Below are 22,661 nucleotides of genomic sequence, written 5' to 3' on the forward strand. Positions count from 1 at the left end.
TGCTCTTAAAGCGTCGGGGATGGGCTCCCTCTCACGGTGGATCTCAAGCTGGACCAGTCATCGGTTGGCCCTCCCCTCAGCTTCTGTTCTGCTTTCACCCCTGCACATCTTACAGGCTGGACAAATTGTAGGTTGAAGGTTTTGTGGCTGGGTAGTTGCCCCAGTCTTTCTACTGGAAGTCTTGCCTGGCTATAGGAGACAGCAGGTTCAGGCTTCCTATCCTCCATTGCTGGGAGTTCTAGATCATGCTTCACAGATTCCCGGGAGTTTCCACTGTCCTAGGTTTCTAGCCTGTACCAGAGATGCCCCCCTTCTAGTTCTCTCTCTCTCTCAGCACTCTCTCCTTCCATCCTTCCCAAACCTGATCCCTCCTGTTCCCATCCCTACCCTTACCCTCATCCAGTCCCCCTCCACCTCCTCCTCCACCCGACCTTTCTATTCTATTTCCCCTTCTCAGGGAGATTCACGCACCCTCCCCCCATCCTGAGCCCTCCTTGTTTCTTAGCTTCTTTGGATCTATGGATTGTAGCACGGTTATTCCTTACAGCTAATATCCACTTATAAGTGAGTGCACACCGTGTGTGTCTTTCTGGGTCTGAGCTACCTCACTCAGAATGATATAGTTCCATCCATTTGCCTGAAAATTTCATGACGTCATTGTTTTTCATAGCTAAGTAATACTCCATTGTATAAGTGTACCATTTTTTAAAATCCATTCTTTGGTTGAGGGGCATCTAGGTTGCAGTTTCTGGCTATCAATAAAGCTACTATGAACATAGTTGAGCATGTGTCCCTGTGGTCTGTATGGCAGAACATCTTTTGGGGATAAGTCCAGGAGTGGTATAGCTGGGTCTTGAGGTAGATCCAAGTTTTCTGAAAACCTGCTAACTTGATTTCCCAAGTAGTGGTAGAAGTTTGCACCCCACAGCAATGGAGAAGTGTTTGCCTTGCTCCATCCTGGCCAGCGAGAGTTGTCACTTGATCTGTTTCTCACTTGAGATCGTGTGACTTGTCTGTTCTTTGTAAGGAAAGGCAAGTCACTAGGGGAAACCAGCACTGGGAGATGACGCCTCTGTCACTTTGTCCACTGGAGTTCCAGGGTGTGAGAAGTTATGCAGTGCCCTGCAGTCAGCACACATTTATTAAATTAATTAACTAATTACATTTAAGAAAGGGATCTCATCATGTAGCCCAGACTAGCCTGTGACGCATTATGTCCAGCTTGCTTCGAACTCTCAGTAGTCCTCCTGCCTCAGCCTCCGGAGTAGTGGGGTTAAAGGTGTGGCTGCCATGCTACACCATGACACACCATGACAAGATATGGGCATTTATAACTGAGGCCATGTGGCGTGAACCCAGGGTCTTAGGCCCTTTACATCCTCAACTCTCACAACATTTATAGGCCTATTTTGAAAAGGTATCAATATTTAGTGTCTGCTGACCTGGAACTCTCACTTAAAAACACAAACAGAAAGAAATACCTGAGGTTGGAGGGATGGCTCAGTGGTCAGAGCACTTGTTGCCCTTGCAGAGGACAAGGGCTCAATTCCCAGCAGCCCCATGGTGGCTCACAGTAGTCAGTGGCTCCAGTCCTAGGAGATTCCCCCAGAGAATCCGCTTTTGACCTAATAGGCTACTAGACACACACATGGTACAAAACCACAGAGTTAAAATACTCATACACATAAAAACAAAATTATTAAGTAAAATCGAATTCAGAAGTCAAAAAATGATCTTACTGTAATTACTTTTGACTAATTACACAGCTCATTGCTGTGGTATTCATAGCAGCTAGGCGATACAGTTGGCCTAGGTGTCCTTCAGTGTGTGACTGGAAAATGCACACATCACACACACATACACACACACACACACACACACACACACACACACACACACACACACACACCATACAAGTCTAGTTAAAGACTAGTGAAGTTATGAACTTTGCAGGAAAAGTGGGTGGAACTGGAAGATGGTGAGGTAACCCAGACACAGAAAGGCAACCACCATGTGTTCACGCTCATGCATGGATCATAGCTTTGAACTTTCAGGTTTGTGTGTTTAATCTGGGCTGTGTGTGGAGATCAGGAGGCTAGGAAGAGCTTACAAGAGAAGGAAAGGGCATAGGCCCTGTGTGTGGAAAGGGATAGCAGAATATATGGAGAGGACAGTAGAGAGGTTGAAGGTTTAAGCAGGGACCCAGGGAGAGGGGTTGGGATGAATACCTTCTTGTTGAGAATTCAGTTGGTTGCTGTGGTGATTCGAATGAGAATATCCCCATAGGTTCGTGTGTTTGAGTGCTTGGTTCCCAGTTGGTAGAACTGTTTGGGAAGGATTAAAAGGTATGACTCTTGGAGGAAGTATATCATGAGGATAGTCTTTAAGGTTTCGAAAGCCCACAACAGGCCTAGCCCCCTCCCTGTCCCTCTCCCTGTCCCTCTCCCTGTTCCTCTTTCTCCCTCTCTCCCTCTCCTTCCCTCTCTCCCTCCCCCTCTCTCTCTATCTCCCTCTCTCCCTCCATTTTGCAGATAAGATATAAGCCTCAGCTACTGCTGTCATTCTTTCAACCATAAAAATCAAGAACTTACCCTCTGAAACCATAGCAAGTCCTTAATGAAATGGTAATGGTGCTTCCTTACAGAAACTAAGACAGTCACCCATGCTCTTTGATGAGAAGTCACCAAAGCTAAGGATCTATAAGAAAGCCTTGGAAATCCACTACTTTATAATCTAATTTAAAATGCAGTAAAAAGGGAATTTGGCACATCTTTAAACCCAGCACCCAGGAGGCGTGACCAACCAAACTCTGCTAGGATTTGAGGTCAGTTCACAGGAGGGAATCCACATCTGGAACTGTAAATTCCAGTGAAAAGCCCTTGTCTGGGAGGTTGTATGCCCTCCGGGTGGGGAGTCAACTACCATTGCTTTGCTAAATAGGAATGAAGTCAAACTGCCTTCTAAACACCAACGTCTGTGCTTGCCACCTGCTCACCCAGCTGGCTGGAATACTGAAAACAAATGATTGAGGAGTGCTCAGCTATAAATGGGGTATCTACCGTAGCATCTGCCCCCATGGCTCAGGGGGCACTGAAGAGGAGATGGAAAGACTGTAAGAGGCAGAGGTAGGGAATGAGCGCTATGACATGGTGTCTTGAGGACACGGTTGTCTACTGCGCTCAGGAACTCCAGTAGCTATGGTTAGACTCTAGTGGGATCAGGCCAAGAACATTTTAACATAAACAGAGGAGTGGCTCTTGAGGCTGAAAAACTATTGGCTGTTGATGGATACGGGGTGCGGTGAGGGGATGGGAGGGTAGTTATTTCCGTTTGGAGGTAAACCATTGGAAGTTTGCTCATTGGATGGTCTTACGGTCATATGTATCATGTGTAAAGTAACTTTTGTTTAATATAATTGCAGTCTCCAAGGGTAATTGCCTGTCTACTAACCTAGGACTAATCCTGGGAGCTTCTAGCCTTCGTACGATCTAATTTAGGACTACAATGTTTCCAGCCTCTGAGACTTACTGCAGAATAAACTCACCAGTTCCTAACTCTTTCTGAATTCTGGCTGGCTGTTTGGGCTCAAAACTCCTCTCCATGTTGACTGATTCAAACTGACTTCTTTCAGCTTCTGACTGAATTGCTCCGCCTGGCCTCATATTAACTTTGGCAATATGTTCTAATCTTCTGGCTTCTCATTTTCTGGCTTAACCTGTGTCTGGTTTGTTCTTTCTCTGCAACCTGTCCTGTACCACTGTCTCAGTAAAACTACCTCTCTCTCTCCTGCTCTGTCACCTCTTAAGTCACCTCTCTTTCCTCTCTCTTCCCATGAGAGTTGGGCATATCCTATTTTTTTTTAAAGATTTATTTATTATATATAAGTATACCACAACTAGAAAAAAGTATTTTTTTTCAATAAATAACACAGTCTTGGCGGTCACAGTGTGATCAAATATCCTACAACATCTGTGGATATTCAGGCTGCGCTAATTGAACTCAATGAGTTATAATTGAAAAGAAGATGTGCTAGAGTAAGGGGGACTCATTGGTGGGGTTAGGAGGGAGGCGGATATAATCAAGATATATTGTATGTAGGCAACTGATGAATAAATACCAATTATTACTTTTAAATATTTATTAATTTATTTTATATGAGTACACCATCACTGTCTTCAGACGCACCAGAAGAGGGCATCAGATTTCACTACAGATGGTTGTGAGCCACCATGTGGTTGCTTCACACAGCCACAGGCTCTAATTGTGATGTATGGAAGAAACTGAACTACAGTTTCTCCAGTAAATGCTGTAAAACAAAGTTAGTAAATACTTTCTTGATGAGAACTTAGCTCATTAAAAGTCATAAACATGGACTGGAGAGATTGCTCACTGCTCAGTTAAGAGCCCTGGCTGCACTTTCAGAGGATGGGGGTCCATTCCCAGCACTCACATGGTAACTCACAACTGTCAATAACTTCCATTCTGGTGGGTAGGGCACCTTCACACAGACACACATGTAAGCAAAAAGCCAATGCACATAAGATAAGAATATATAAATCATTTAAAACGTTTTTTTTTAAATTTTTTTTCAAAGATTTATTTTTATGTTTGTACACTGTAGCTGTCTTCATACACACCAGAAGAGGGGATCAGATCCCATTACAGATGGTTGTGAACCACCATGTGGTTGCTGGGATTTGAACTCAGGACCTCTGGAAGAGCTGTCAGTACTCTTAACCACTGAGCCATGTCTCCAGCCCTAAAACACTTTTTAAAATGTCATAAATACGGTAGCTGCGTGTTGATTGGCACATGCCTTTAATCTCGGCATTTGGAGGCAGAGGCATGTGGATCTCCAAGTTCTGGGAGAGTCAGGGCTATAAACGACACAAACATGGAATAAAAACTTCTTTGAGGGGTTGGGGATTTAGCTCAGTGGTAGATTTAGCTCAAGGCCCTGGGTTGGGTCCCCAGCTCCAAAAAAAAAAAAAAAAAAAAAAAAGAAAAAGAAAAGAAAAAAAAAAAAAACTTCTTTAAGTTAAAAACCGGATGCTCCTTTTTGACAGCCTTCATTACAGTGTCACTGCTTCATAGTTCCTTGTAGACCAAATTCCATCTGGAATCTGCTATGATGAACTATTTATTCCTTTCAGTGGAGAGAGGAGCCGCGTTCCAGGAACCTGAGTTTAAGGAGCGGATAACCGTTTGTTCCTCAGGTTTCAAGTGTCCTGGGGTTCAGGGAGCCTTCAAAGGGTCTTAGGTTTTCCAGGAGGAAGTTATAAAATGAGCATCATTTGTCAGCTGTGGTAACTGAAGGTGTTGGGAGCTCGGGGACGGAGTGTATCATCCTTCATGAGGTGTCTCAAGCTGACTGGCTTGAACTCAGTGCCCACTGGATTTTATATCCAAGTGCATTGCCCTGGCATTGAGAGGTTTTGCGTGATGAATCCAGAATTAGAACATATATCTTCTTATATTTTATTTAAGATTTGACTTTTAATTATGTGTATGTGCGTGCCTTTGTGTCTATGTGCACATACGCCAGGTGCCTTCAGAGGCCAGAAGGAAGCAGAATCCCCTGGAGCTGGAGTGACACTCACTGTGGGTTAAAGGATCCAAATCCAGGTTCTCTGGAAGAATGCAAAGGTTTCACTAACAGCCATCTCTCCAGGCCCATTTTCTCATGTTTTAGTTGAGATTTAAAATTTTAAAAGTATATTGCGTGTTTAGCTATGAGCATGTCCTGTGGTGGTCGAAGGGACATTGGTTCACCTTTTTGTGGGTTCTGGAGCCCAATCTCGGTCACTCAGGCCAGCAGGCTCGCACAGCAAACACCTTTCACACACATAGTAATCCTGCTGACTCCAAGAGACTTGTTTTTAAACTGGGCTATTCACCTCTAAGAAATTCTCTTGCTAGAAACTTCAGCTAATAAAACTCCACACTGAGGCTGGAGATGTATCTCAGGGAACTTATAGAGGCTAAAAAAGAGCAATTTCCATAGTTCTAGAGCACAGAAGTTAGAAATCAGCATGACTGCCCTGAGACCCAGTATCTTTCCTCCAGAGTCCTGTAGGGCCTTATTCTTTCTCTTTCAACTTAGAAGCAGCTGCCAGCAATCTTATGGGGGCAGCATTGCTCTGATCTTTGCAGTCATGTTGCCTTCTCTCAGTTGGATTACTTGCTCTTATTTTGAGACAGGATCTCAAAACCATGTAGCTCTGGCTGGCTTGAAACTTCACCTGTGCATCAGGCTGCCTCCACCTGCTTCTTCCTCCAGAGTGTGAGGACCACCATGCAAGGCTGTTTGTCCTTGAAGACTTAATTATAGGCTGGAGAGATGGCTCAGCTGTTAAGAGCACTGACTGCCCTTCCAGAGGTCCTGAGTTCAATTCCCAGCAATCCCGTGGTGACTCACAGCCATCTGTAATGAGATCTGGTGCCCTCTTCTGGTGTCTGAAGACACTGACAGTACACTCATATAAATAAAATATATAAACAAACAAATAGGTAAGTAAATATTAAGAAAGAAGTTAGTCGGGGTTGGGGATTTAGCTCAGTGGTAGAGCGCTTGCCTAGCAAGCGCAAGGCCCTGGGTTCGGTCCCCAGCTCCGAAAAAAAAATAAAATAAAAAAAAAAAAAAAAAAGAAAGAAAGAAAGAAGTTAGTCCAGCTACTTACATGCTCACTCTTGCTTGGAGCCCCCTTTCTACTGATACATACTGAGATATTTATGAACGAAGTGGAGGGATGGATGGGATTCTTTTCATAACCATATGGGGGACGTGGTGGGAAGGGCAGTAGCACAAGGCTGGTGGGAAGTTGATGTTTGTTTAAGCTCCAGTGATGGACGCGGGGAGATTGTTTCATCCTACTGCCTCTGTATATGTGAAGAGATAGATGCTGACACACTCTTTTCCTCAGGTTTTACGTGTGCGTTTGTTTGTAGGCGGGTATGTGCTTGTTTGAACGCAGGTGCACTACAAGTCTAGAACAGGGTGCCGGATCCGCTTCGGAAGGCGGAGTTGCAGCTGTGAGCCACCTGACATCAGTCCTGGGAACTGATCCTGGGTCGCCTCAAGAGCAGTGTAAGCTCTGAACTGCTGGGCTCTCTTTCCAGCACCATCTTACTGTTGTTTGTTTGTTTGTTTGTTTGTTTTTTTAAAGTGTGCGTTGGTCAGGGAATGGCCTGAGAGATGTTTCAGTGTTAAGGACACTTGCTGCCCTTCCAGAGGACCTACTTAGGTTTGGTTCCCAGGACCCAGATGGAAACTCACAGGTGCCTACGCCTGTAGCTCCATGGGATCTGACGCCCTCTTCTGGCCTTGGAGAGCACTGCACGCACATGGTGTACACTGACTAAGCGCACACATAAAGAAAAAACGTGTGTCTGTGCTGGGGAGGAGATTCGCACATAAGTGCCGGCGCCCTTAGGGGCCCGACAAGCTTGAGCTGCACATCTCAGGTGCTGGGAACCGAACTCCAGTTCTCTGCAAGAACACTATGTTCTTTTAACTGCCAAGTCATCTTCAGCCATGTCCCCGAAAGTTTTTTTGTTTTGTTTTGTTTTGTTTTTGCACTTCTCTGAGCTCTTGGTGAGTATGAAGGAATTTCATAGAAGACTGGAGGACAATTTGCTTCGTTTATTGTTGTTGTTTGAGACATAGCTCTGGCTCTCCTGGAACTCACCTTCTAGACCAGGCTAACCTAGAATTTACAGAGAATCCCCTGCCTCTGCCTCCTGGGGACTGGGTCTAAAGGTATGCACCACCACATCTGGCTGAGAACAAGGTTTTGATGATTTATTGTGAGGATGTTTAAAAAGAGGATTGTTTGTATGACTGGCCAAACCCTATGGAAATCCTTGTCTTAGGAAGGCTCTTCTGAAGCCTAATTGCTTCAGCTACGTGAGCTGAACTCACATTTTCTTCTTTCTTAAAGATTTATTTTCAAGCTTAGGTGTGGTAGGCAAACTTTTGCTGTCAGCATGTGGGAGACAGAGGCACCTTTTGAGTCCCAGGCCAGCCAGGGCTACACCGTGAGACTTTGTCTTAGGGTTTTTTGTTGTTGTTTGGTTTTGTTTTGATTTTCAGACAGCCATTATTGTCGCTCTGGCTGTCCTAGACCCTGGCCTCACTTTGTAAACCAGGCTGGCCTTGATCTCGCAGAAAACCTCCTGTCTCTGGGGTTAAAGGTGTGTACCATCACGGACTGGCAAGAAAAGAAATTTCATGTGAATGTGTGTGTTTTTCTAGCAAGGGCTCCTAAGCACTGAGTCGTCTCTCCAGGCCCAAGGAATTGAAAGACCCCCAGAGCAGAGACACCCTCACTCAAGTCTAGGGATGACTCGATGCCCCCAAGAACTCACGTAAGACTGTCCTTGCTGTAAAAATACGAGGTTTATTGATAGGAACCAGTGCACTGGGGTTGAGCCTCGTATCCCACACAGGGGCAGAGGAGTTCGACCCCCAGTAGCTGGGAGAAGAGGTATTTAAAGGAAGAAGCCACAACTCAAGGGGGTAGGAAGGACGTCATTGGAAAGTGTCGAGAATACCAGTGAAAAATCACCAGGAGAAACTCCCTGTTTCTTTCTTTCTTTCTTTCTTTCTTTCTTTTTTTTTTTTAAAATCTTTAATAACTTGAGTATTTCTTATTTACATTTCGATTCGGAAACCCTTCCTGGTTTCCCGGCCAACATCCCCCTACTCCCTCCCTCTCCCCTTCTATATGAGCTTCCCCCCCATCCTCCCCCCATTACCACCCTCCCCCCAACAATCACGTTCACTGGGGGTTCAGTCTTGGCAGGACCAAGGGCTTCTCCTTCCACTGGTGCTCTTAGGCTATTCATTGCTACCTATGAGGTTGGAGTCCAGGGTCAGTCTATGTATAGTCTTTGTAGTGGCTTAGTCCCTGGAAGCTCTGGTTGGTTGGCATTGTTGTTCATATGGGGTCTCAAGCCCCTTCAGCTCTTTCAGTCCTATCTCTGATTCCTTCAACATGGGTCCCGTTCTCAGTCCAGTGGTTTGCTGCAGGCATTCGCCTCTGTATTTGCCTCTGTATTCTGGCTGTGTCTCTCAGGAGAGATCTACATCCAGTTCCTGTCGGCCTGCACTTCTTTGCTTCAACCATCTTGTCTAATTGGGTGATTGTATATGTATGGGCCACATGTGGGGCAGGCTCTGAATGGGTGTTCCTTCTGCCTCTGTTCTAAACTTTGCCTCCCTATTCCCTCCCAAGGGTATTCTTGTTCCCCTTTTAAAGAAGGAGTGAAGCATTCGCATTTTGGTCATCCTTCTTGAGTTTCACGTGTTCTGTGCATCTAGGGTAATTCAAGCATTTGGGCTAATAGCCACTTATCAATGAGTGCATACCATGTGTGTTTTTCTGTGATTGGGTTACCTCACTCAGGATGATATTTTCCAGTTCCATCCATTTGCCTATGAATTTCATAAAGTCATTGTTTTTGATAGCTGAGTAATATTCCATTGTGTAGATGTACCACATTTTCTGTATCCATTCCTCTGAAACTCCCTGTTTCTTAAGATTGTTTAACTTTATGGTCCGCCAGTTCCTGGGAGAAGCTTCCTGTTTCTCAAGATTGTTCTCTAAGATTTTAATCTAACTTTATGGTCAGCTAGTTCCTGGGAGAGAGTTCCCGAACTGGCTGGTGTAATTGCAGCTCCAGGGCCTGACCAATTTCTTTCTTCTGCTCTAAACTTTTGTCTAGGGGGGCAACCTTAAAACTTCTACCTTTCAGAATCATCCTTTCTAACCCGAATTTAACCAATGAAGGTCATTCTCTTTTATGAAGTGAAGGAAGCATTTGATGTTTATTAAAGGTTTACAGAGCTGAAGGGATGGCTCAGCTGGTAAAGTGCTTGCTTAAAGACCTGTGTTTGGATCACCAGTACCCATGTGAAAAGATGGGCTAAGGGTTTACACCTGTACCGCGGTGTCAGGGAGGCAGAGCGGGGCAGACTGCTGGAGCTCACTGGCCACTCATCCTGACCAGTGGATGCTCTCTAGGTCTGGTGAGAATTTGTCTCAAAAGAAAATAAAGTAAAGCATTGAAGAAGATACTAATGCCAACCTCTGACCTCCACATGCCTAAGGACATGTGCGCACATCCCCTCCCCACATTGTGCACAAACACATATATACACACATAATGAAATACTATTCAGTCTTACAGAGAAAGGAGGGCCAGCCAGCAAGATGGTTGGTTCAGCATGTAAAAGCACTTTCTACCAGGCTTGACACCTTTGACCCACACGGTAGAAGAGAATCAGCCTCTGAAAGTTGTGCTCTGACCTCCACACCTGCCTCCCTAAGTCAGTACATGTAATAAAAAATATTTGCTTAGAGACAAAGGAAATTCTGTTGTTTGTAATGAGTAGCATCATGGAATGCTTTGTCAGGTAAGATAGGTGAGATACAGAAAGATGGCGGAGACCCATAGACCTCATCCAACTGAGGATTGTAAGAAAGCTGACCTACGAGATTGGAAAAACAGAATGATGTCTCATCAGTGTTTTGGGGACCAGGCATATAAGAGGTTTGGGGAGAGATTTTTACCGAAAGGCACATTGTTTCAGTTAGAGTACCACACTGTTAACATAGTCTCAAGAATTTTCATCTAAAGTCCCAGTACCAGAGATGTAGAGGCAGGAGGATTTCTGTGAGATCAAGGCCATCCTGGTCTACACAGTGAGTTCCCATCCAGACAGCGCTACATATTGAGACAAACAACAAACAAACTCTTTTTTTTTTTCTTTTTTTTTGGAGCTGGGGACCAACCCAGGGCCTTTAAGCTTCCTAGGCAAGCGCTCTACCACTAGAGCCAAATCCCCAACCCCCAAAACAAACTCTTATGACTTTAAATGTTTTATTATAAAAACATTGAGGCAATACATAACGCATGCCATAATTGAAGCAGCTCCTGTATATGTGTGTGTGGTGGTTTGAATATGCTTGGCCCAGGGAGTGGCACTATTAGGAGGTGTGACCTGTCAGAGTGGGTGTGGCCTTGTTGGAGGAAGTGCATCACTGTGGAGGTGGGCTTTGAGGTCCTATGCTTAAGTTCCACTCGGGGCAGAAGACACCTTTTTCTTTCTGCCTGCAGAAGATAGTCTCTTCCTGGATGTCTTCAAATCAAGATGTAGAGCTCTCAGTTCCTTCTCCAGCACATGCCTGCCTGGACACTGCCATGCTTCCTGCCGTGATGCTAATGGAATGAACCTCTGAAAGCCAGCCCCAGTTAAGTGTTGTCCTTCTAAGAGTTGCCTTGGTCATTGTGTCTGTTCACAGCAATCGAAACCCTGACTAAGACAATATGCATTTTAAAAACAAGTTAAAATACCTCCTTCCTGCAAAGTAACATTGCATACTTGAGCAGAGCGCTGCTTTTGATTTTTTTTTTGTGTGTGTGTGTAGCAGATGTTCTTAGCTCTGCTTCGAAGAGTAAGCCAGAATCTTTTTGATCTATCCGAATTCCCAGCACATGTGAACTCTTAATATTCTTTCCAGTTCCACCACTTGTGGCCACATTGTACACAGTGAGTCTATCAACTCAAAACCTGTAGCAGTGAGTGTCCCACTTTCCGCTGTACAAAACGGGTTTCCAGGTCTTTTGAGGTTTGATTTGTCTGGATCAATGGTTCTCAACCTTCCTAATGTTGTGACCCTTTAACACAGGACCTTCATGTCATGATGGCCCCCAACTGTAAACTTATTTTTGTTACTACTTAAATATGATTTTGCTATTATGAATCGTACTGTAAATATCTGTCTTAGGGTTTCTATTGCTGTGAAGAGACACCACAACCAAGGCAACTCTTAAAAAGGACATTTAGGGCTGGCTTATAGTTTTAGAGGTTCATTCCATTATCATCAGGGCAGGAAGCATGGCAGTCCAGGCAGACTTGGTCCTGAGAGTTCTACACCTGGGTTGGCAGGTGGCAGGAAGAAAGACACTAGGCCTGACTTGAGCATTTTAAAGCCCAGAGTCCATGCCCAGTGACTTGTTGGACTTCCTCCAACAAGGCCACAGGTCCTCATCCTTCTAGTATCAGTGCTTATGACATTCAAATATATGAGCCCATGGGGGCCATTCCTATTCAAACCACTGCAGTGGGTTGCATTTAAAAGTCCTATTTAAAGCGAGGGAGTGGTGGCACATGCCTTTAGTCCCAGTACTCAGAGGCAAAGGCAGGGTGGATGGCTGAGTTCAAGGTCAGGATGGTGTCCTGTGAGTTCCAGAACAGCCAGGGCTACACACAGAAACCCTGTCTTGAAAGCAAAGCAGGACAAAGCAACCACAAAAGCCCTACTCCAAACACACACACACACACACGTTCAAACCTCTAAACGATCTTACTTTTCAAAAGATTTAACGTTTGTGTTTATGTGTTTTTAGTTTGGAGGACTGTGTGTAGATGAACACTGGGTCCATGTTCCCTTGGAGGTCAGGTGGGGCACTGGATCCCCTGGGGCTGAAGTATAGTTGTGTGATATAAGTGCTGGGAACTAAATTTGGGTCCTTTTGCTAGAACTCTTATCTACATAGACAGCTCTCTAGTCCATACAGCATCTTACCATTTATTTTTTAGACAGCATCTCACCTGTGTAGACCTGACTGGCCTCAACTTGGTATGTAGACCAGCCTGGTCTCGGACTCACAGATCTGCCTGTTGTCTCCTGAGTGCTGGGATTAAAGGCACACTTGACCATGCCTCACAAGTTTACTTTTAAAATCACTCTGGGATTATGATGCATTTGTGGAGGTCAGAGGACTACCTTTTGGAGTTGGTTCTCTTATGACCTGGAGAATAAACTCAGGTCATTGGGCAAAGGCAAGCATTGGCCTGCTGGGTCTTCTCATTGGTCCATAACTTTTCAATTTACAGGTGTTCATGTATTCATACTCTAAGCGTCTTCTCAAACACATTTTGGTAGAAGGTTTGTTATCTTCCAAGACAAGATTGTTACCAAGGGAAAATAATGATGTCATTACTCAGTCATCTTACGTGCTCGTGCGTTACTCGTACACTGATGGTCCAGCTCCTTCCCAGAACTCACACTTCAGCATACATTCTGACAACACTAGGTAAAACAGTGCCACACAGCTGCGCCCTACAACTTCCACTTAACGAGGCAGATGGGGACTGGAACGAAGCTCAGTGCTGCTTGTCTAGTATGTGTAAGGCCCAAGTTTGGTCTCCAGTGCTTGAAAGGAGGCTGGGGTACAAAATGAAAAACCACATCAGGACTATATGCCAGCCATTGTTTTCTAACTTCCTGGAAAGTAATGTAGCTCATTATCTGATGGCCTGAATGACCTGAACACATATACCCTACTTCCCCTTCTAACCTCTTCTGAAAAATAGAGATTAACCAAGAAATCTTGCAGAATTGCTTTATTCAACACAAAAAAGCATTCCTTCCCCCCAGTGATTCACTTCCTCCACCAAGGCCACATCCCCTACACCCCAACCCCTTTTTTTGGAGACAGGGTTTCTCTGAGTAGCCTTCAACATCCAGAACTCATTCTGCAGCCGAGGCTTGCCTTAACTCAGAGCTCTGCCTGCCTCTGCCTCTGGAATGCTGGGATTAAAGGCATGCACCACCCAGCTAAGGTCACATTTCTTAAGCCTACCCATACAGAAGCGACTTGGACCTAGTGTTCAAATACAGAGTCCATGGGCAACATTTACGTTCAAACTACTACAGGCAGGTTCCCACTGTGTAGCCCTGCACTTGTGATCCTCTTGCTTCAAGCATATTGAATGCTGAGATTATAGGCCTGCACCACTAAGACCACGGAAGTCAAGGATTTGTCTGGTGTCAGGCACAGCGAGTGACACTTGTCTGCAATCTCAGGATTCAGCATGCTTCTCTCTTAGTGAGAATCTGTAAGACTATCACTGCCACCACCTGGAGACATCTTCCACCCAGACAATGGAACACTGTATTGTTTTTATGAACTGTATGTATAACTAGACAAAAGTCTGATTTTAATTTGTAAAAACTCCAGAATGCAGAAAACTTGAAAAAAATGTATCATTTTATTTGCACACTTAGAAAAGTTGTACACAGAAACTTATCGTTTGTAAAACAGAACTGTTAGGATGACATTTTTATTTTTAAATCATTAAGACTGGTTGAGAAATAAAACAAAAACATAGTAAAATGTTTAAAAAATTAAAGAACATTTTCCAAGTATAAATTTTATAAATACAAAACAAATTCACAAATGACTTTGAATGCTAAATAAATATCTAGTTAATAAATTCAGTTGGTACTGGCTACAGCACGTCAGAGCTAGAGAACTGGACTCATTCATGTGTAGTGTTGAAACCCTGTGACATGAAACAGTGTTCAGACACATTCTCTATGGTGTGGTCTAGCAGACTCACCGTGGAGACAAAACCTCCTTACTACCGGAATTCCTAAAGCTCAATGACAAAATAGATCATAGATGAAAAAATATTTTCCAAGATACCTGAACACATGAATGATCTCAAAATATACACAAGCCTCTGTAACCCAGTACTGTACCCAGTACGTCTATGCAACTTAGTAGACACTGAACAAAAGCTGTAGCAAAGGAAGTCTTTCCTACGTTCTCCTGAGTGCTTAAGAGTAAATTGGGAATACAGTGCAGGCCGCACTGACGTGGTCAGCCAGCTGTTACTGCTCTACACACATATCTGCTTCAGAGCATGATTTAATGTTCCATTTTCATCAACAATCCGTCTTTCTTCACGTATAGCCTTTATAAGGACAAAATTAGATCCGTGACTTCTTTGCAGCTAGTGGCGTGCTAGCCTGGTCCACATTACTGGGTGAGACATGCAGTCCAAGCTTTTGAGCTTGAATATGAAAAAATGCTTGGAGCCGAGTTCCAGCTTTTGCTTCACTTGTGTTCCGAGGGTTGTATTCAAAACAGTTTGAAAACATTAACTCAATATCTTCAATAAACTCAGCTACAGAGAGAGAGAGAGAGAGAGAAACAAGATTAGGGGTAAAGGTAACATCAGAAACAAGTTTGTTTGTACAATGGAAAACTTACCGAGAAAAGGGAAGCCAGAAAAGACACTAAGGTAACAGAACTTAAGTGTAAAACTGTTCAGCTATGAATATTTTAGATCTTGGGAGCCATGGCTTCTGTCCACTATGTATTCACACAGCTCTTGGCAGAGGCAAAGCCCTTGCTTAGCTCCCCACGAGGCCATGTCTAATCGCTGCACCAAACCCAAACTTCCTCACCAAGAGCAGACTCTTCAGAATGCCTCTGCCTGTTTGACCCAACCCACCTTTCAGTACTAACAGAGTTTGAAAGCCCTCGTGGGCTACCAAATAGCCACCTATACTAATGTACATCATTTAGACAAAATAATAGCAACAACTCTTAAAAGCACTAAAAAGGAAATGATAAATCACTCACATGCTAATTTATATTCACATTTATTTACTTTTTCTCGAATTATATTTAAGGCAATGGGCTTCTTAATGATGTCATAGTAGTCTGGGACCTGTAAAATAATAAAGTATTTCATAGTATAAAGAGATTATTGCACATATATGGTTAAATTAATCATATCTGAAAAAGCAGATTAATATCAAATTCTGAATATTATTCCATTAAAATGTCACATATTTTGAGTATATATATATATATACATAATAATATGCCCAAAATATTTATTACTGAGCATTATTGCATCTATAGTAATAAATAAAATGTGACAATGTTTACCTAATGGATGACAAAAAACAGCTATGAAAAAATAAAGCTGGAGTTCATGGCTATCTTTACTACAGAGTAAACTTAGGCTAGATTAAGCTGTTTGAAAAAAAACAAACAAACCAAAAACCCAGTCCAATAAGAGGGCTCTGGGGGAGGTGGGGTAGAGGCTGGGTAAAGGCTGTTGATACTCAGATTGCTACTGATGACCTGGTTTCTAACCTCAAGGTGGGGTCAACCTGTCCTGCCCTCACCACTCAACTGGAGGAATGTACAATCACAAAAAATTTTAAGACGTAATTCTTAAATAACTACATGTTATTCTATATTAATTAATCCTTCAGATCCTTGCTCTGGAGATCTCAAAGTAGAAGCTAGTATGACTTGGTAGAGAACGCTGACTGCTTTCCACAGGACCTGGGTTCAAATCTCAGCACCCACATGGGGAGCTCAGTCATCTATCAAAGTTTCCATAAAGACTACATCATATAATATAAATGTAAATCAGGTAATAGAAACATATTTTAAAGCCTAGTTAGATTAATATTTATAATAATAACTAATAATAGATTATATAGTAATATGTAATATAATTAATAATAGATTAATACCTGGATTTTAGAAACAAGTTTCAAGAAGGGCCAGCTATCATCATGCCGTACCAATTCCACAACAAGTTGTTCAAAAGCAGACAATTCATGAACACCTCCTTGCCGGCCAGAACTTCTTCGATTCAGTGGTACAGGAGATGACTCTGAATAAGTAAGATTAATTTAGTATCAAAGCAAACTACTGATTATAAGCTAAGCCGGTTACAGAAACACAAGCCACACTTTACACTGAGATTTTTGCCTTTTGAGTGTATGTGGTGTCAGTGTGGCTGCATGTCTGCCTATGTGTGTGTACATGTGCAAGTGGACATTTGTGTTGGCCTGTGTGTGTGTACATGTGCAGGTGGACATTTGTGTTGGCCTGTGTGTGTACATGTGCATGTGGACATTTGTGTTGGCCTGTGTGTGTACATGTGCATGTGGACATTTGTGTTGGTATCAGGGTCTTCAAATCAAACCTTGGCTCACTGATATGGCACATGGTGGCTGCTGACTTGGGAGGCTTTGGGTTGGCCCTGCAGGCTCAAGTGTTCCAGGTAGGCCTGCTCCTGCTCCCCTGCCATGTTTACATGAGTCTGAACTCCTGGTCCTAGTGCTTGGGTACTTGGGTTGCGTGCACTGTGGGCTGAGCCCACCTACCGTACTCTGAAAGACATAGAAATCTGGGCCAAATACTCTTAATTTCCTTTGTGATTTAAAATTTTCCAAAAAGGTCTTTGGGGTTCTTACTCTTTACTAAAGACACTTTCAAAGTCTAAAACAAATCAAACTAAGCAATTGTCTAATAGCTCTTAAAACATATCTCGAAGGCATATCATGACGGGGTGGGTACACATTTAATCTCAGCACTCAGGAGGCAAATGCAAGTGAATTTCTGGGTGTTCCAGGACAGACAGGGCTACAAAAAAAAATCTTAAGTGGTCCAGTGAAATCTAGGGTATAATATGGTTCATACATGAATTCAGCTGTTTAAATCCCTGTGTGAATCCACACACTCCTCTCATTTCAGGTTAAGTTTTGTCAGCAACCAGAGAAAAAATTAACTGAAGTTAAAAAAATATTTACTTTTTTTTTAATGTGTATGTGTGTGTGTGTGTGTAATACAGCATGTGTGGAGGTCAGTTTTCTTAGATGTAGGTTTCAGGGATTGAACTCAGGTAGTCAGGTTTATAAGCAAGCACTTTTATCTGTTGTGACACCTTACAGCCCCCTTTCTAGACAATTTTAAAAAATAACATTAAAATGGAGCCAGGTTGGGTGGCTCTCACACCTTTAATCCCAGCTCTTGGGAGGCAGAGGCGCAGAGGGGCGCAGAGAGGCAGAGGCTGAGTTGGAGGGCAGAGAGCTAGTTCTGGGACAGCTGGGGCTACACAGAGAAACCCTGTCTCAAACAAAACAAAACACCCCTCCCACCAACCCAACAAAAACAACCAACCCCCCCAAAAAGAAAAACAAAAAATAAACCAAAAAAACCCAAATACTCCCCCATCCAAACCAAACCACTAAAATACACTAAGTAGTCTCTTCAGTAGCATATACGAAAATTGAAACAATATAGAGATTAGCATGGCCCTGTGCAAGGATGACACAAAAATTTGTGAAGCATTTCATATAGGTTTTTTGTTTGTTATTTTGGGTACAGGATCTCACTATGTATCTCTGGCTGGCTTGAAACTCCATATGTAGAATAGGCTGTCCTTAAACTCAGAGACCCATCTGCCTGTATCATGCATGCTGGGATAAAATGTATGCATCATCACACCTGGGTATTTCCATATTTTAAAATGATTATGTAAAGATCACTATAAACAAAATTCATAAAAACTGATGAGTATTTCATGAAAAATACTGCTCCAATCTAGTCTAGTATTTCAAAGGATAATCTTTTTGTTGTTGTTTGAGACAGGGTCTCGCTAGGTGGTCCTGCCTGTTTTGGAGCTCACTCTGTAGAGACCAGCTGGCCTCGAACTCAGGGATCCTGCTGCCTCTGTCTCCTGAGTGCTGGGATTAACATGGGCTACCACTGCCCAGCTACAGTGACGATCATGTATGTTCCGAGGGAGGAGGAAGTGGGAGGAGAATAAAATGCACAAGGTAAGTACTTCACCACTAGGACATATTCCTAGCTCTGAAATGTGTTGTTATACTGAGTATTCAAATACTGACTAAATTTCTCCAGTAACAATGGAATACTAGGACCCTGGGAGAGAGGGCCTGTTGGCTAAGAGCACTTACAGCCTTCAGAGGGCCTGGGTTCAGCTCCTAGCACCTGTATCAGGCTCACCAATGCCTAGAATTTCAGTTCAGGATACCCAAGACCCTCCTACCTTCAGCAGGAATCTGTATAAAGTTTTGTTTTTCTGATAATATTAAGGGCTAAGGAGACAGCTCTTTGGTAGAGAACCTGCTGTGCAAATATGAAGGTTTCAGTTTGGCCCCAAGCACTCCTGTGAAAGGCCCAGTGTAGTGGTTTATGCTTCCTCTGGCCTCCACACACATTTAGTACACTGCCCTGTGTCAGTAGAGACCACTGATGTTCTTGCCTTTACTTAACATAGCTGCCTCTTTAATGATGTATGCTTTAGACCAGACTGTGGTGTATCATAGGAACAGCTTGTAAAAAGTGAAAAGGAGTCAATTTTCTCGGATAAGGAAGAATATGAGTCAGATGTCATACCTGTAGACTGTCTTTTCCTGCCTCTTCTCTTAGATTCACTATCCTGGAGAGAAAGTCTTTCAGCAGAATTTAAAGGAATCAACTGTACGCTTGGCCTGGAGGTGCTGACCCTGAGGCTGGTGAGGCTGGGGCTGTGCTCTGGGGTATTGTCAGCACTCTTCCTCACTCTGCGCTTCCCACGAGGACTAAGCAGTTCCACAAACACATCTGCTTGCAGCGCGTTAGGACTGTGGCGAGTGGAGCGACTGCCAAGTCTTAGAGACCGAGTTTCTGTGGGAGGAGCAGATCTGGTTTTCCTTAGGTTTCTGCCAGCAGTTTTAGAAGCAGTGGCTTTGGGCGTGCTCTGCTGACTCCTTGAAGGGTATCTTCCAGGGTCCTGTCGTTGGCTGCGACTTGAGAAAGAAGGGCCAAATCTCCCTCTTGTTTTAATTGGCAATCTAACTTGGGGTCTTCCTCGTTTTGGTGGGCTACAAATATTGTTAGAAAGTATAATAATTATACAGAACAATGAAGAACACATGGTTATTTGTACTTAATCAGTGAGTTTTACATAAATTTGCATATAAACTTATACTATAAGTTTATATCACACACAGACACACACACACACACTATGGTATATATCATCATACCCTTTATGTTTAGAGACAAGTTCTCATGCATTTCTCTGAAACAAGGGGGGACATTTATTTTCTAGGTGACTAGGATATCATCATGAAAATCAAGTCCTGAATTGTGATAAACTAATAAAATCCTCAGGAGAATTGGAAAAAGACAAAGTTAATAATCTCTAAAAACACAGGAAACTAATGGGACTAAACTTGCACTGTGTTTCCCCTGTGCCATCACCATTGACAGAGGTGACTGATAGTCTAGCCAATAGCTAACACGAAGTAGGTCTCAAACTTATGGTTCATGAAGACCAAGAACCTCTTTACTACTTTCTGATTCTGAAAACACAAAACTATAACTTATTTCTCTGCATACTTCTATTTAACCTGGAACATTCATAATAACTTTCTAAAATTATTGACCAGTTGGTGTGTGTGTGTGTGTGTGTGTGTGTGTGTGTGTGTGTGTGCGTGTGTGTACGCACGCACGCATGTATGTAGTCTATGTACACGTTCAGGTGTGCTAGTCCTACATGGGCCAATGCTGGGTGTCTTCTTCTGTTGCTTCCCACCTTATGTTTTGGGACAGGATCTCGCTCTAGAGCTGGAACTGGCTAATTAGGCTAGATCAGCGAGCCAGAAATCTCCTGGGACCTGCCTTTCTCCACATCCCCAAGCCCCAGGGCTGGGCCTAGAGGTGTGTGCTGCCACAGCCCGCTTTCATGGTGTTGGGAATCCAAACTTGGGTCCTCATGCTTGTGCAGTCTTCAGTTTACTGACGATCTTTCCAGGCCTCCAGATTGTTTCTTATTATGCTTAATATAATATTGCCTTCAAAAGCCACATATGGTGGTAGATGGTCTCTGTTAGCTGGAACTCTCTTTATTTCTATTTTATGTGTGCTCATATTTTGGCTGCGTGTATGTCTGTGTCAAGGTGTCAGATCCCCTGAAATCAGAGTTATAGGCACTTATGAGCTGTCATCTGGTTGCTGGGAATTGAACCCGGAACCTCTGAAAGAGCAGCCAGTGCTCTTAACTTCTGAGCCATCTCTCCAGCCCCAAACAAACAAACAACTCCTTGAAACAACAGTATAAAATTGGAAAGAAAAAGCGGTGAACAGACAGGAGAGGAATTGTAGGACAGAACAGGAAGTGGGTTTGATGAAAACCTATGTGTATCATGAAATCCTCAATAAAGGAGAAAAAAATCATTCTCCTCTGATGGTGGCTTTTGTATTGGATATTCTTGGTCACTTTCGCCATACTTGGTTTCTGGGTTCCATGGCAGTGGCTACAGATGTCTAAAATGATGATAGAGATTACAACCTGATGTCCTATTGTGGTCTAACCATTTACTCGTGGGGAACTAGCAGATAGAAATACATCTAATAAATATGAACTTTGCTTATTTAAGTCCTGAAAGAAAGGGTCAAACTGAGTGTGGTGGTATAATCTGAGCATTGGGGGGTTAAAGGCAAGATCACTTCAAGTCTGAGGCTAGCCTGAGCTACAGTGTGAGACTGTTTCAAGGGAGGAATAAAGATTAAAAAGGGGAGACTATCGCAGTGCTACCACAGCAGGGACATCCAGCCTTCAAACCTATGCACAAGGCCTGAGTGACAGCAGGCTCGCTATGTCGCAGAAGAATTGTTGATTCTGGGGGCAGTGGGGCGACAGAACATGAATACAACAACGTGGACGGCTTAAATTGGAGATACCCACCTTGGAAATATTCCGAAATATTTATAATGTGTAAAAAGCACAGCGATTTCTAATGCGCTAGGTTCACTCACCTGAGGGCTTCCTCTTCGTCAGAGTCCTCCTCATCCTGCTCCACCTCGTATTCTTCCTCTTCACTCTGACCCTCTTCATCATCATCATCAACTTCATCATCATCACCTTCCATACCCTCTTCCATTTCTTCATCACTTTCCAAGGATGGTCTCTGTCTAGAGGAAAGTCTTCTAGAACGTTGCTTTGGTCGACATTCTGGACAAAACCAATCTCCATCAGGAACAGTCTGAACAAATCACAAAAATGATTGTTATCTACTACTGTCAAAAATCTCAATTTCAATGTGCTCAACAGACAACGATAACTACCTTGAGCTTTGGTCGGACGCAGTAGGTGTGATGCCCTCGGTCACAGCCGTCACAGAGCACCATGTTTTCAGCATCTCCCTTTTTCCGGCAGATCTTGCAACGTGCGTTCAGTATGGACTTAGACCACATCACACTGCGATCCAAGGTTGATAAATGCAGAAAGACTTGGGATAGACTAGCAGAGGAAAGGAGAGACTCTCTCCAACGGTCCAGGACAGTTTTATAAGAGCGTCCGCTGTCACTGCCATCTTAAAATGAGAGGGAAAGTGAGTGAAGCTCCTGGGCAAAGGTGAATGTCTACTAGAATTACCTTTTCAGTGGTTTAAATAGCTCTCATTTCATGTTTCTCCCAATGTTTATCAAAAGACTACACTTCATACTGAAAACTAAGGCAAGAGCATTTCCGTGATTTTGAGACAGGCTGGACTGCAGGGAGTTCCAGGTCATTCGGGGTTGCAACAGAGTTAAGCTGCCTCACCTACAAGCTGCCCACACTTAATGTTATACTAGAGAACATGTCTGCTGAGCCAGACTTTTTAAAAAATAAGGAATTACTTAAATCCATACACTTAAGGCTTGAGGTTTTAATAGTTAAAAGAGAAAAGAATTTAGGCAATGTGTTTCCAATCTAGTCAAATCTTGGTCTAATTTAAAACTAGTTAAATCAAGTATGAATCAAGTATGTCACTTCCCCATTGTCAGAAAGATAGACTGTCTCTAATTTCAATATCAAACACACAAGGATTCTTTTGAGCTGCTAGTACATGTTCTGACATAGGTAAAGGCTCAGTGTGTTCCTGAGGGTGTATATACTAAACACCACTGTGTAGTATAATTCAGAAAGTTTACCACAGTAACACTGTTATTATCCCAGTATTCAAGAGACCGAAGCAAGAGAGTCACCCAGAGGGCAT

At 43.3% G+C, this 22,661-nt stretch overlaps 1 protein-coding gene and 1 pseudogene across 1 annotated transcript in view; one reads left to right on the forward strand and one right to left on the reverse strand.

The window, feature by feature from the left end:
• Positions 1–14,043: 14,043 nt before the first annotated feature.
• Positions 14,044–22,661, reverse strand: part of Baz1a (bromodomain adjacent to zinc finger domain 1A) — a 90,755-nt gene continuing 82,137 nt past the window's right edge. Inside the window, 6 exon segments of the mRNA XM_032907744.1 lie at positions 14,044–14,983; positions 15,445–15,532; positions 16,356–16,498; positions 19,033–19,499; positions 21,439–21,665; positions 21,748–21,995. Coding sequence (XP_032763635.1) covers positions 14,787–14,983; positions 15,445–15,532; positions 16,356–16,498; positions 19,033–19,499; positions 21,439–21,665; positions 21,748–21,995 — 1,370 coding nt within the window. The 3' untranslated portion in view covers positions 14,044–14,786.
• Positions 17,875–17,972, forward strand: LOC116906330 (annotated as a pseudogene).

This window comes from Rattus rattus, chromosome 7 (assembly GCF_011064425.1).
Source record: "Rattus rattus isolate New Zealand chromosome 7, Rrattus_CSIRO_v1, whole genome shotgun sequence".
Classification (NCBI taxonomy): Eukaryota; Metazoa; Chordata; class Mammalia; order Rodentia; family Muridae; genus Rattus; species Rattus rattus.